The sequence below is a fragment of the Crocodylus siamensis genome, chromosome 2 (assembly GCF_052110815.1).
Source record: "Crocodylus siamensis isolate JL-2025a chromosome 2, ASM5211081v1, whole genome shotgun sequence".
NCBI classification, from domain to species: domain Eukaryota; kingdom Metazoa; phylum Chordata; order Crocodylia; family Crocodylidae; genus Crocodylus; species Crocodylus siamensis.
In genome coordinates this window covers 209522792-209537958 of record NC_143396.1, presented here as the reverse complement: position 1 = coordinate 209537958, position 15167 = coordinate 209522792, and the positions used below count along the sequence as shown (strand labels likewise).

General features: G+C 43.2%; 1 protein-coding gene across 1 annotated transcript; it reads left to right on the top strand.

The window, feature by feature from the left end:
* Positions 1-1152: 1152 nt before the first annotated feature.
* Positions 1153-14655, top strand: CD59 (CD59 molecule (CD59 blood group)). The gene is made up of 5 exons (XM_090032914.1): positions 1153-1301; positions 4908-4978; positions 9295-9372; positions 10866-10967; positions 13369-14655. Exons 3-5 carry the CDS (start codon positions 9309-9311, stop codon positions 13563-13565), a joined length of 363 nt encoding a protein of 120 aa, XP_089889040.1. The 5' UTR covers positions 1153-1301; positions 4908-4978; positions 9295-9308; the 3' UTR covers positions 13566-14655.
* The last annotated feature ends 512 nt before the right edge of the window (positions 14656-15167 follow it).

The window sequence follows — 15167 nt, the reverse complement described above, 5'->3', positions numbered from 1 at the left end:
TGCTCATACACCGAGGACCACTGGCCACGTCCCATCTCTGGGCTCATTCCTAGTCGGGATTAATTAGGCAGAGAACAAGGGAGTGTCGGCAAGATGATTTATTTCTCTGCAGAGGGGTTACTCAGTGCCTAGTAGACAAAGAGTTCCCCCGATTTGAGTTCTGTAGCACTTTTTACACTAACAGGTCATACATATGCAAATACAGCTTTACATAGGCATAAGGCATATAGGCATGCGCATCTCTGGGGAATTTCCACTAGCTTTGGGCGGGGGGGTTCTTGCTTGCTGTTACAGAGTTACAAAATACACAGAACAAGTTTGCTAACTGTCAGCAAAAGGCTACCTTCAAGCTTAGGGAAAAGTCATATGCTTCTCAAGGGTCATCTGCTTCTCACTGGTTTTTCTAACAGGAGCAATGTCTCAAGTTGTAGTAAGGGAAGTTTAGGTTAGATATTAGGGAGCACTTTCTCACTAGGGGGGTAGTAAAACACAGGAGCAGGCTACCCAGAGCAGTGGGGGAATCTCCTTCCTTGGAAGTTTTTAAGACCCAGCTAGACAAAACCTTGGCTGGGATGATCTAGTTAGGGACCATCCTGCTTTGAACAAGGGGTTGGACTAGATGACCTCCTAAGGTCCCTTCCAACCCTCATTCTCTGTGATTAAATGCACTAAATGCTTTAGTGTAATGTATCTAAAGCAATCAAGGCTCCTGGTAGTGGTGATCTTTTTTATCAGACCAACATGATTTTTGCAAAAAAATCCCCAAAAAACAAGCCTTAGGGTAGAAATCTGCAGCGCAGCAATACAGCAGATAGGTCTGCAGGGTGCATCTTTTAGAAACCTTGCCCAGGGTGGGAAAAAATCAAAGGATACAGCTCAGCTGGCATGCTTCTTTTGGAGCCATGTGGCATTGTTGATCTGGACGTGCAGAAGCCCCCTCCCCAAGAGGCCTGAGGGGAAGCGAAGCCTCCTCCTGCGCCAGCTGAGGGGCTTTGCCCTAAGAAGACATCGCCCTAAGAAAGCCTTGCCTCTCCCACCCTTTCTGAACCATCAGGGCTACAGCACCGCCCTTACCCGACCAACGCCCACCAGGCATTTTGCTTTGCACCCTCAACACCACCCCACTGCGGCGCCACGGCGGTACCTGCAGCCCGGCTCCCCTCGGCCCCGTCCTGCGGGTCTGGGCGGCCCGTGGCCCCGCCCCGCGGAGGCGGGGCCAATGGGGGCGCTGCGACGGGGCTGGGAGGCTGTGGCACTGCCAGCGCGCCTGCAGTCGGAGGCGGACGGCGGTGCGGGCGCAGGTAGGTTGGAGTTGCTGCGGGGGCGACGCAGCCTCGGGGTGGCCCCGGGTCTGCCGGTCCTTGCTGCTCCCCGCGCCCGGGCACTCCCCGGAGAGCAGCCCCTGCCTGCCTCCCCCCTCTGCGGCTCGCCTGGCTGGGCACCCGCGGGGGGTCGCCTGCACCGGCGCTGCTGGCAGCAGGTGTGGAGCCCAGGACGCAGGCCCGCGGCAGAGGGGTGCTCCTGGGTCCCGGGGGGTCTTTCTCCGGGGGGAGCAGAGTGGCAGAGCCGCAGTTAGGCTGGGCATGGGAGAGGCTTCTTGCCGCCTGTCCTTCTCGCCCGAGTTGATTTTGATCTTGGGAGGGGTTGGGCAGGCCTTAGGGTGTTGGGTTTTAGCCTGTCAAACCTCTGTCTCGTGGCTCCAGAAGACCGGAGGGGGGGTTTGCTAGTGCTGCATTGCGCTAGTACTCTTGCCAGCCTCCTGCAGCAGGCTCTTCTTTCTTTCTCCTTTCTCCTGGAGGTTACAGTATGCAAAAGGCTTGGGAATGACTTGTTCCCACAGTTGCAAAAGGCCAGGTGGAAATTTACCTTCCCTGAGGGGGAAGACATAGGACAAATGACAGCAGTAGTTGGAGAGACAAATGCCGCATGGATCACATCTTGTGCTCCTGCTGTGCGGGGCAGGTGGAGGGGGTGGTATTGACGGTGCAGAGCAAAATGCCTGGTGGGCATTGGTCCAGTAAGAGTGATGCTGTAGCCGTGACGGTTCAGAAACTATGGGAGAGGCAAGGATTTTTTTTACGCCAGTGTCTTCTTATTGGATCAGTTCTGTAGTTGGCATCAAGACAAACATGCTGTGAAATGTAAGAAGCGCTCTGTCTCTGGCTGGCCTGTGGTTTGCAGCCTCTAATACAGAGTAGGGCTACTTGCAGGACATGGGCAGGAAACAATGCTGCCATAAGGTAATTACTGGTTTCTAGTCCTATTCTAAATTTATCTTGCCTACACCTGGAGCTTCTTTCCAAAGCCCAAGAAGAAATTTTATATCCAAAAGATTAAAATATCTCCCAGTTATAAAAGTTGGTTCAATTAAAAGATTTTACCAAATGAGTCTTGCTTTGTGGACTTCCGTAGACTCAGGTACAGCCAGCTGGGTACTTGTCTTTTGGGGCTCCCACAATATAGTAAGTCCCCTATCTCCTGGTTGCAATGTTGAGCCTCACTTGTGCATTACGATTCACAAATTGCAATGTGTTGCTTGGGAAATAAATGTCCATGTATTAGATTTGGGTTTTTTTCCTTGATTTGCTTGCTCTCAAGGGGGACACCTTTTTAAAGCCTTGTGAGCTACAGGTGAGCACTTTTTTATAAACAAGGACCAGGTCTAAGCTATAGTGTTTTGAAAAAGCACTGAAAGCAAATATGTTGTCTCTGGGTAACGTGGAGACGATGCAACTCTTTGGCAAAGCTATGCTGACAAATGCTTCTATGATCTAGATTATAGTTGTGAAAAATTCCTGTTAACGTATGTAGCATCTCTGGTGGTGGGTTCTGCTTGCGTGCCTACAACAGCAGTGGCACTCGTCAAGCTTTTGATGAGAAGAAGGGTTGGGGCTGCCAATTTCTATGTTGTTAAACTTATGGAGGTCCTGCACTTTGTGTTACCTTTTGGAAGAATCTCTGCTATCTATCTTTCAGTATTGACACTTTATCCCTGCAGAAACAGTTTGATTGTATTGAAAGGCACCAAGCTCTCTGATATTTTCTGGGATTCCCATCTGAAAACTCACAGCTTGGAAAATGTATGCAGCCAAGCAAACGGGAATGAACTGCTGATTGATGCAAACAGAAGACCCGCTATAGTTCAGGCAGAGAGATTCATAACAAAAAAGCTTCTGTTTTTTGGGGGGGATAAACAGGTTTCTGAGGAAAGCCTTCCTGACCTAAATCTTCTCATTTACTTGTTTCCCAAAAACTTTTGTGCAATTGAGACTTGAAAATTTGGTAAAATTCCGTTACTTTCTAGGTAGTTGTGCATGAAACAATCTGTCATTCCTGGGTAGTCCAATAACTCAAAAGAACACTTTTTTGTGTGTGTGTTTTTTAAAAAAAAACCAAAAAAACCCCCTCAAACTTTTCATCTACACTGTTCTTGCAGTCTTGCACTAAAATAGTGCTCTATAATAATGTCTGTGTCAATGCAATCTTTTAGTGTAGAAACTGAATAGAATCCCACAGGTATATTTTTACAGTGCTTTGCTCAGTGTAGTTTTTTTACCCTTAAATGAAGAGAGCCAGCAAATGGTGAGAGAGCGAGCAGGATGTAGTCACCTTCCTGTAGTTGCCAGTTCTTAGACAGATATCTTTGTGTTCATATCTGTGGACGGATATCTGCCTGTTCATAAATCAACAAGGAAACTCGTGATGGGTATTCTTGAAGCCTGTTAGTGAGAGACGTTGGGGATGCCTGCCAGCCTCATGATGATACATGTTGGGAATGTTGGCTTTGTGAAACTGTCTGCTGTTTATTCTGACCTCCCTCCCCGCCCCCGCAAAAAATCCTTAAATATGCCAGAAATGTAGTTGCGTTACAGTATGCTAATATGGTTCTTGTGGATGGTAATGGAAATTATTGAGCTACCATGGTGTTAAGCTGTTACAGTGTAGCAAAGGGTGCCATGGGCCTCTTGATACATGTGCACATAGACACAAACAGGCAGATATCTAGCAAAGTGTTTTGAACTATAGGCATGTACACGCTGTGACCACCGCCATAAGGTGGGACCATACCCCCAGAAGTACAATGCCCATATTGCCTGAATAATTTCCTTCTGTTCTGTCATCTTTTGGAGTAGTAACTCCCAACCCTTTTCTGCTGCGACCCTAAATCCAGGTTGTGACCCCCACCCCCGCTGCTGACTCGCTCATGCCTGGTGGCATGAGAAAAGCCTGGGCTGAGCCAGGGATCGCAGGGGGCAGCGGTGGCAAGAGCCATGTGGACTGTGCGCTGGGAGAGCCCTGCAGGTGGGCAGAGTGGAGCAAGGGGCGGACCCTGATTTGGGTCATGCCCTGAGGTTGGGAGCTAGTGTTAGAGATGGACCTGACTGTATGCTCCAGGTCAGTGTATAATGTAATTTCCACACTGGAAAAGCTAATATGAAGGAGGCCTTTAAGAATTCAGCTGCTACTTGCACACCAGATAGCTTTGTTGCATTTCTTTGATAGTGTCAAATGTTCAATGATACAGGGGCATAGATTGTAGCTGTGTTGGTCTAAGGACATAGGCAGGCAAGGTTATTTGGGTAAATCTGATATCTTTTATTAGATCAACTCAGATAGTTGGAGAAATTCTTCTTTGCAAGCTTTTGGGTATATTTTTGTCAGGCAGAGGGAACATCTGCAGTTGGTATGTGCTCTTCTAGGCTGGAACATTAGAGTTCCACGGTAAACTAATTTAATTAATTGCTATAATACACTAGAAATGCAATAACAGAAGTTATATTTTGTTTAGAGGGGGAAAGTTAATTGATTGCAAAGTTAATGCCATTGTCCAAGATGGTTCAGAAGAGCGTTCTGGGTACGAAGATGCAAATGAATGCTGAGACAACTTTTTTCCTTTTTTTGTGCAGATCTTACCGCTCTTTCCAGAATTGGGAGGATATAAGGAAAACAAGAAAGTCCGTCCACTTCTACAAAGGAAGTATGATAGAAAATCTTGCAAAGCGGGGTGGATTTGATTTGAAATCAATTGCTAGCCAAGAAACTTTAATTTAATAATTGTTTTCTACAAAAAGTGCATTCTTGTTGTTTAATATAAACTTAATACATATGATTTACAACTTGGAGAGAGAGAGGTTTCATTTTCACAAGGAACACATTATACATTTTAAAGCAGTGATTTATTTTGATATTTTTCCAGATTAATGTTGCAGCTGCATCAGAAACCTGAATTATGACATTTTAATTTTTAAAAAACTAAAACTTATGTATCTTGGATATTTTTCTTTAACAAACATGTATAATTATTTTTACAAAACAAGCAAATGTATTTTGGAATTCTTAACTATTTTAGTTATGTGAAATGTATTTTTAACAAAAATCAAATGGATTATTTCAGCCAGATCTGTGTGAAAGAGTTAAAATACTGGGTTATGCAGCAAACTCTCCCTTCACCTTCTTTTTCCTAATGCTGCTGCAAAGCCGTTTGCTGTATGTTTTAGTCAAAACCTTAGTGACCTCAGAAAAAACATCTACATTATAGGTATTTATAAAATGTGATTAATTAAAGGAGCAGCAGAAGCCAAACTGATCCTGAGCCTGACATCCCTGGGAAGGAGGGAAGTTACTGACAGGTTGGGCCTGTCTTTTCAACTGGTTGGGACAACTAACAATACATTTTTTATATTTCGCTCTAGCTGTTCTGCCAAACTGCTGGTAGCCTGTTGCTTAATATTGCTTTTGTTATTTGACCACTACTATACATAGAATTTCTTCTCATTGGAACAATTTGAGGAACCAAGAGCTAGGGTATTGGAGGAAAGCTGTGCAGGGAGGCTGGGTTGTAGACACTAGTGTGGAACTTGGAAAGAGGACTCATGCTGAAGGGGGCTCAGAAAGATGGGATGAGGAAGCAAAAGTGACAAAGTAAAGAGCAGTTATAAGGGACCTAGACGTATGGAGTGGAGTGATGTGAGAAGGAGCAAAGAGGCAGGAGTATACTGGGAGGAAGTAGTGGGCTTTGTTGGGGGAGAAAGGAAGAGGCAAGGATTTGAACAGGAAGGAGTTCGGGAGAGGCTTAAATGTATTGTTATGCAAAATTGAGGTCTGATGAAATCAGAGTGGCTGTTTGTGCGGGTGACTGAGTTTCAATTCTCCCTAAATTTAAATGGTGGGTTGTTTGGTTTTTGTTTGTTTGTTTACTTCTGTTTGGTTAAAAACTCACATTTTCAATTTAGGGACTTCCATCACTGTGATGGAACAATGATGGCCCCTGTCAGCTCACCCCTGCCACTGCAGGCAGGCTCCACCAGAAAAAAAATGGTGATTTTCCACCCCCCCGGTAGAACCTGCCTGCCTGGTCCGTCCTTCCGTGGTGGTGGCACCCCCTGGGACTGCCTGGGTGGGCTGCTAACAGGTGGGTGCTGCCACCATGTAGGGAAGGACTGGGCCCCCCTGCAGGAAACCTGGGCAGGCTCCATTTGGGGTGCTGGGGGAAGAAAAGATCAGGCGCCTCACTGTTTGTTTGTTTGTTTGTTTGTTTTCCCTCAGTGGCACCTGCCTGCATGAGCTACTGCTGGGTCATGCAGCCCCTGAGCTGCATGGGTCTCAGATGGTGGCAGCACCCCCCAGGGCTGCCTGTGTCGGGGTGCTAGAGGGTGGGTGCTGCCTGGCACCACTGCCATGGAAGCAAGGTCTACGGCCCCTCACAGCTCAGGGGCTGCCACCCCCGGGCCATGGGAGAGGTGGGCAGGCTCCACCTGGGGGGGGCGGGAAGTGGGCTCCTCACTTTTTTCTTTTTCCTCGGTGGAGCCTGCCTATGCAAGTGGCCATTGGGCTGTGTAGTCTCTGAGCTGTGGGGATGCTCAGTGCTTTCCTCCATGGAAGTGGTGCCCCCTGGGGCTGCCTGGGAGGGGTGCTAGTGGACAGGTGCTGCCCAAGGTTGCAGGCAGCACCTTGCCCGATCCAGCAGTTCATGGGGTTGCTGGAAGCCCAGGTGTGTTTAGGGAAGCTCAGGCTTGGTGGGCTTCCAGTGCTTCATGCACCTTCCCTGCTGCCTTCCTGCTGTCTGGCACTGCCTTGGAACAGGCTGACTTGCCCCTGGGGCAGTTTGGGAAGGTGGTAGAAGTACAGTTGGGTATGATGGCAGCCAGAGAAGGTGGTGGGGATGGTGCACGGGGTGCTGGAAGCCCGCCAAGCGTGAGCTTCCTCGAGCACAGCTGAGCAAATTAAAATGCATCAGATGTGTTTTACTTTACTATACAACAAAGTCATTTAGGGCGATATATGCTACTGCACATGTACAGTGTGACAACATTAAAACTAAATATGCCACTGCAGATGTAAACAGTGACACCAATAAGGTGGTGCAAAGGGGCAGTTAAGTCTCTTTTAAAGGCCAATTTCATCACATGTACAAGCACCCAAACTTCTTGGGAATGGGGAAGTAAGTGGTTTGTCTGTAGCCCTGTACAAAGTTTTAACCTTTAAAGTCTACCTAATGGGGTTGCGCTTCAGGGCTTGGGGTCCAAGAATTCTCTTCTAGTTTTTCATGGGCCCTTGGAAGCAGGGAGGTGGCTAATTAGGTGTGGTAAATAACTCTGGATAAAGAGCTAAGGAGAGATCTTAAGCAACAGAGTGGCAGGTTGCAGTTTGATTCTTTTTCTGGAAGAAGGTGCTGCTGTTCCATTTGGTAGCTACTGCAGGTATTGGGGGCAGCACTGCTAAGAAGCAAGATACCAAGAGGCCTGATATGCAAGTACAGCTCTTTCCCTCTGCATCCCATACTTCCAGCCAAGACTCCTACCCCCTCCTTTCTTCCCACCCCAAAGCACTGTCAGAAGTTTTGCACACATCTCCAGTGGTAGTAAGTAGGATACAGACCCTCATTTTCAGCTTGAACTAACTAGTACCTTCTCTGGCTTTAGGAATACATTTCTCCTGAAGTGTATTGGGTTACTCTGAAGGTTTCTGTTTGTTTGAGGCATCTTGTGCTTTTTGCACTGGTTAGTACCCTGTTTCTGCACAGATAGACCTCTGTTAAGGGGTCTTAGGTGTCAGCTATAAAGTAACAGAGTTGGGTAGTAACAATATAAGAAAATTGGACTTTTCAGCAAGAAGAAATTCCAGTTCCCCTGAAATAAGATTTCAGTTAGAAGTTTGTGTATCATTTAAAAGCTGCTTTTCTTCTCAGTGTTTTGGTTACTACTTTAAAGAAAGTTCTGCTTGCAAAAACAGCAAAACAAAATAATTAGTGCCACACTTATGCAGGGTGCATATAGAAGTCTGTTGTCGTCACCCCCCAAACCTGTCCCAGCAACAAACCGCACTAAACTTAAAGTAATATTAACTTGATCATATTGAAGCATGTAATGTCTGGCTTGTCTGTGTACTCCAGAAAACTGCGTGGGTGTGAAGTTGCAGGTAGAAAAAAAACTCAATAGGAAATTGTAGCAGGATAGTTTGACAGGTGGATTAGGGAATGTGTTCTATTTTAATTCCTGGTGTGTGGGTTGTGTGGTGTGTGTATGTGTGTGTTTTGGTTTTGTTTGGGTTTTTTTTTTTCCCCCTTAATTTTCTGGTTTCAGAATATACAAAATGTGAATCTAGTTAAACAGTTGGACACACATTACTTGCAGGAGGGATCATTATTAAAGGAACTGGGCATAAAACAGTCTGATTGCAATGGCAAAACTAGCTTAACTTGCCTTTGCGGATAACTAACTGGATGTAATTGGACAAATTTATCCCTGTCACAACGCTGTTGGTTTCAGTAAGGATATCTAAATTAGATTCATGCTTTTCCTTTTGTTTCTATATTGTACTGACCTTTTTAGCAGAAAACAGAGGACAGCAATCAGTCAGGCACAGGTGTGTGACCTGCTTTTGTGGTAATGGAACAATCCAGAGATTCCTCTTCTAGTTTATTTTATGCATTCATAACCCATACACAATAACTAAGTTTGCAAAATGCTTTGAAGATGTAAATGTTAAGGGTCTTAAGCAAAGCCTATTGACCTTACCAAGCTTGGTGTTGCATACAACCTCATTCACCCTCATAACTTCTCCTTTGTAGCAGGCTAGTAGTATTTCTATTTTGCAGAGGAGGAAACCAAAGCATTTTTGCTTGGGTCTGCAGAAAGACTACCCATGCCACAGATAAAAAGTTGTGTTCTGAACCTATGATGGGAAATCAAGTGTGAGACCTTGCTCCTTTTGGATAATATCCCTGGCTTTTAGATTTTTATGGACTAAGGACACTATAACTGTATCTGATGTATGTGGCTTTTTCCCTTCCAGATTTGGGAAGAAACATGAACAAAATGAATTGTATCCTGATCAGTGCTTTCATTACTTTGGTTGTTTTTTGTCATTCTGGTAAGTATCTTGGAGCTTTCCTGCATAAGTGTAAATATACCAAACGGGCATGTTATGTGATTGTGGATCAGATTAATAGAAATCAGCATAATCTTTATGTTGTTTTGTACTATGATGGCAGAAATGAGATGTGAATCTAGTTGAATATTTGCAAAAGAAGCTGAAACAAAATAGCCAGTAGTAGTATAATTTAAATGTGGGTGAGCAGGGCAGTAGCCCTTGGTGCCTTCTTTTTCCCCCACAGGGTTGCATGAATGGTGGCGGCAGCCAGCCCAGTGACTAACTCCACTGCCATACTTGCCCAGCTGTTGCTGCTGCCCAGGGTGCAGAGACTGCTGGTTATACATCTGATAGGCAGCATGCGGCAAGAATGTTTTGTTCACACGTGCACATTGGAAACTATTAGTAGGGTGCAACAGGTTATAAGAACCTTGAGAAATTTGGTAGGGGCATACTTAAAACTTTTTTTTTTTTTTATAGGAATGTTTGATTTGAAGAATGGACTACTACAAAAATAGTTATAGCAGGGCGATGTTCTAAAAAAAATCTTAATTATCACCTGGCTGGTTGATTTGTTTTCTGTTAGATTAGATTAAAGTTTTTATATAATGGGGAAAAAAAACTTTGGGGTGGCTATAACCCCAGTGCTGCTGCTGCTTGGGGCACTTTGTTTTGCTGGCTTTCCCTTGGGAGCCCAGCCCTGAGCAAGGGTGGCGCTGATTAGGCTTGGGGGGCTACCACCTGCGGCTTCATCCTGCTCCTGGCCCCAGGGTCACATTCACTGCCTTGGCTGGGCAGCCCCTACCCCACTCTCTCCCTCAGCATGTGGGCCTCAATCTGTCCCCTCCATGCCCCTTCCACTCCACAGACTTACCGGCAGGACACTGCTCTCCAAGGTGCTGGGCTGCATTCCTGGCCATGTGCATGCTGCAGCCATGCACACAGCATTTATCAGTCATGGTATTGGCTACATTGGTCAAAAAAGAGCCAATGGCCAATAATGTTAATTTTCATTTTTATCGATGCCAATACGATATGCAACTGATACATCAGTGTACCTCCTAATAATTAAGAGAAGGGGGAAGGGAAATAAGAGCATGGAGGGAAAGAAGTTTAAAATGATGGAGAGAGAAGTAATAGAAGGAGAAAAGAAAAGGAACTTTGTGGATACCACTAGTAATGCTAACTTTTATTCCAGGTCCACTCAGGCTACCTGTTGTGATAACTGGGTGCAAGGCTTATTTGCTTTATTTAAATGTATTAAGATATTTCTAAATAGTCTGATCAAAACATTGGAGCATCTCTTCCTATTAGCTGTATAGTTAGTTCTCAGTAATAAAATTGAATGTGCTCTTGCAGGCCTTAAAGAACATTTATTCTTTTGTTTTTAAGGATTTTGACACTTTAGTAAAACAAACCTTATAAGGGAGACATTTGAGCTTTTGTTAGGAAAGCCACAAGTTCCTATATAATAATAAGCACTTCTTTTATAGGCTACTCTCTGAGATGTTATACGTGTGAACAAAGTCCTGTATTGTGCAAGACCAATGTTACCTGCATACCTGGTGAAGATGCTTGCCTACAGATCAGATTTAGTATGTACACTCTTTACACACCTTATTCTGTTGTGCTTACTGTTACTTTTATAGTCTGAAAGTAAGGAGTGTTTTAGTTTAACCTGAGGATGAAAGTATGTGCTGATGTCAAATGCTGGCTTTGAGCAACTGATGAAATGGTATAGGTATGGGTATATGATATGCATTTGTGGTACACACACATGCATCTGTAAAGATGAAATGTCAAAAAATGGCTTGAAAGAGGAGCAATGTAGGTTGGCTACTGCAACATACTGTTGGCTCGCAAATTTAAAATGACCATTTGAAAACTCAGTGTGTCCACATAACGGCACAAATTTAACCAATCATTCTGACACTGGCAAGTCATTTATGTTGTTTGACAAACATATTGAAGTCTGGACGCATCTGTTTCTTTGGATTTTTATTATTCCACAGTAATCTAAGAGCTGTTTTTCCATGTGTTTACTTTCAGTTGTGGTGATAATAAATATTGTGATATTTTGTTGTTGTTTTTCCATTTCACTTCTTCCTATTATTTGGAGAAAGAGTGTCTTACTAGCAAGAGATTTTAAGGCCACTGGAAAGGCCATTGTCTTGTCCTATTTATACTTACTATGATAGAGTACAACATTTCTAGTAGTATGGAAAAGTCAATAGAGGCACTGTTCTTCCAGCACTTACTACTATCCAAAATGATACCCTTTTAAAAGGGAAAAGGTTGCTTAGAAGGGAAAGAGCACACTCCTCAGAGAAGCTCAGTTATGCAGTTAGCCAAATTTGTATAGATGGACTATGAACGTAGAGATGCACTGAATGAGCTTTCATTGTGCAGTCTTGGTTGAAATGACTATAGCTAGAATTGTCTTTCAAACTGTTTTGCTTTTATGTGTATAGACTAAAGCAAGCCTGCTCCTACAAGGTTGTGTGGCTGTCTTCCCCTCCTCACCCCTTCCCTTTAGGATTTGAATTTCCTTCAAACAGTATTCTTGAAGAGGGGTAGGGGAAGGAATCATTTGGAGTAAACGGCCTATGGAGTTGGAGTTACATGGCAACTTCGCCATAAGCCTAGTTAAATGAAAGCAAGATGTCATAGCATTTTCTAATAATTTTTGCAAGGAAGAAAGCACGAACTGTGTGTTGAGCCTTTACTCGAGTGCTTGTCTACATAAAGACATTTACTAATTTTAACCCAAAGTAATTCGTTAAATTCATTTATCTCAATTGAAGTAACTATTCCCTGTATACAAGTCGTCTTGTAAAGTCTTTGGAAACTGAAATAACTGCCATGTTGAAGTACTCTCTTCTTTCTCTTTAGAGTCTTTCTCTGCCTCTCCTAAACAATGGAGGGATTAGCTCTGGTGTCTTTTGCTACTGGGGAGTTTTTGCCCCTCCCTCCTACCTGCACTGACACTACTAAAAATAGGGAACTGTAAGTTAGCAAATCAATAAATACAAGGGTAACTATTAGCACAACCAGAAAAAAAGATTCTTTTCTACTTGGTATTTCAGCTGAGGTCTCTTTCCATTAAGCCTTGGTACCTGTAATAAAATACAGTATTTTAAAGATTAAAAAATATGAGTGCCCTGACTCTCACTTGGCATATATCTATCTGTATGTTCATTAATCCACAGTGGTTGCCATGCATTTATTTTGGTTCTCGTATAACCAAGTAGTAAATAAACGCACAGTAACCAGAGATACCATGCAGTAACGCCAGCAAACTTATTTGTAGTGACGTCACTGCACAGTAGTATATTGGCACTATCCATGCTGTGACATGATACTGTGCAGTGTTATTGGATAACTGCACAGTTAGCATCTCATGTAGACGCTTCCGTTGAGTCATCTTCTAGTATCTCTGGGTGAATGAACAGTCATCTGACCACTCTTCTGGTAGCCCTGTTTGGTCCCAGCTATTGACTGTTGTAGCTGGGGTGAACCCCCACCCCCTCCAAAAAAAACAAAAAACAAACCTCAACAACACCCCACCACCCCTTTCAGCTTATCTTTGCAAAAATTCAGATTGATTGAGGTGATTCCAAGGTAGCAAGGGAGTACGTCAGCACTGCAAAATGAGACATGGGCTATGGTATGACTAGAGCAGATTACACCAACAGCTGATAAATTGCAGTATTAGCTCAGGAATCATAGCACCTCTCTGCACTTTAGGACAGGTCTGGCTCAAGTTTAAAGTGCCCAGTGAACCTGAGGTACCATGTTAGAGGGCAGAGCAGCAGAGACAAGTTCATTGTCTCTTATGTGTTCCCATAGTTGAGAGAGGCAACCAATAGAAAGGAATTTGAACCAAACCTGACAGATCAGGCAGTGATTATCTTAATTTGCTTCTTGGTTTAAAAAAAGTTATGTTGGATCTGTTTTTTAATTTTCTCTCTTTTTTTTATCTTTCTCTCAAAACAGCTAAAGTGAAAACATACGCCTGCTGGAAGAATTCCAGATGCAACACAAATGAGATTGCCTCTCTGTTTCATGCTGATAACTTTGAGTACTTTTGCTGCCAAACTGATATGTGCAATAAGAGTCCAACTACAGTGATTAGTAAAACTGCCTTCAGTGTTGCCACCGTGATGACTATGATCTGGATACTCTGCTTTTAAAGATGACTTGCTGTCACTGTTATTTGTACTTAAAATTTTCTCAGTTCTAACTGTGGGAGGAGAGGCAGGAACACATTATTATTACCTGTTACTTTTAAATCCTATTTCATAGATTGCTTTCTGTTGAGGATAAATTGCTGTCTACAGCAAACTGGGAAAAGGAGTATAAATATCTTATGCCATACTGATGGAGAAAATAACTTGAATGGAAAAGGTGTAAATAGGGTCACTAAAGAAAGATAATTTTCTAGCAATTAATGTACCTTCAGCGTTCTATAAATTTGCAGCTATGATTTTTCTTTTTGAGTAAGTGCAGTAGTTGATCTGATGCCACTTGTAACTGGTAAAAGTATTTAATTGCAATGGTGTCAAATCCTGGTTCCTTTCCCAACTTTAAATGTTTTGCAAAAGGATTGAGGCTGTTGGAATACCCATTATTTAGTAGGAAAGCTTATGAACTTTTTATACAGCTGAAGGGTAAATCAAGGTATATTTTAAATATATGAGGAATGCCTTGCCTCCCAGGTTTTATGAGCATGCAGACGTGTACTTGCTACTTGAGTATCTTGTGTAAATTTTCTCTTTACCTTATGGAAGCTTTCACATCTAAGATGCAAGTTGAGCATGTGCTTTGTGCAACAAACTGCTTTAATGTATTGAAAGTTATCTACAAAGCAGTTAGGAATTTAAAAGGAAGATCGGCTAGACATGCCCCGTATGGATATCCTTCATTGTACTTTTTATTTGTCTTCAAAATATATCAACAAGCAAGACCTAAATAGGAGTTTAACTATCTGTGTTCCAGACCTGGACTTGGAGCTCTTGGAACTGAATTTTATGCAACATTTAGAACTTGCAGTATTTTATTGCAGCTAACACTGTTATGTATTGCATGAGAGACGATTCTTTCTGATCATGTAAAATGTTCTTGACACAATTGGGTTGTTCCATTTTTTTTTTCCCCCTCCCTGCCTGCCTCACTACCCCCCCACCAAATGTACTGACCCACTGAGCAACACGAGGAATATCTTAATGCTTTCACTGTATTTAGGTACCTTTCTTAATTGGATATTATATTATGTCAAATCTTCTCCCTCTCCTGTAGTGTGTTTTATGGTATTGTTTTTTTTAAAGTGTTCAGGGGTGCTGCCTTGTCTTGAAGTTGGATCAGTTGCCAAAGACCTGTTTTTTAATTCTGGGTTCCTTGGCCTGTGATATCCTTGGTCTGTCTTGGTGACCAGGAAGCTTCTACTTTTCAATCAAAGCTGAGCAGATAATTGTACCATACTTTTCCTTGTGGAAACTAAGACAGTTTTGGACTTCTGCTGCTTTTGGTCAAAATTTTATTTCAGCTATCACAGAATTCAGAACGTAAACAATTGCTCAGAATGTGAATGGCTATGGTGACTTTTGTTTAATAAACAAAGTCAGAAAAATAAGGAAATAAATCGCACAGAAAAAAAATTTCTCAGAATGCCGGCATGGTTAAACAAGAATCCAGGTGTTTTCAGAGAGTGAGAGATCCCATCTCATATTATTGGAAAATGAGAACTTTTAATTTATAAGGTAGCTTATTGGGGAGCAACAGCTAACAACATGTCT

Bases quoted from the DNA above. Each gene is read 5' to 3' on its own strand.
- CD59 (XM_090032914.1), top strand. From the start codon at position 9,309: ATGAACAAAATGAATTGTATCCTGATCAGTGCTTTCATTACTTTGGTT. The intron at 9,373-10,865 runs GTAAGTATCTTG...CTTCTTTTATAG, and splicing joins GGTTGTTTTTTGTCATTCTG to GCTACTCTCTGAGATGTTAT. The intron at 10,968-13,368 runs GTATGTACACTC...CTCTCAAAACAG, and splicing joins TTGCCTACAGATCAGATTTA to CTAAAGTGAAAACATACGCC.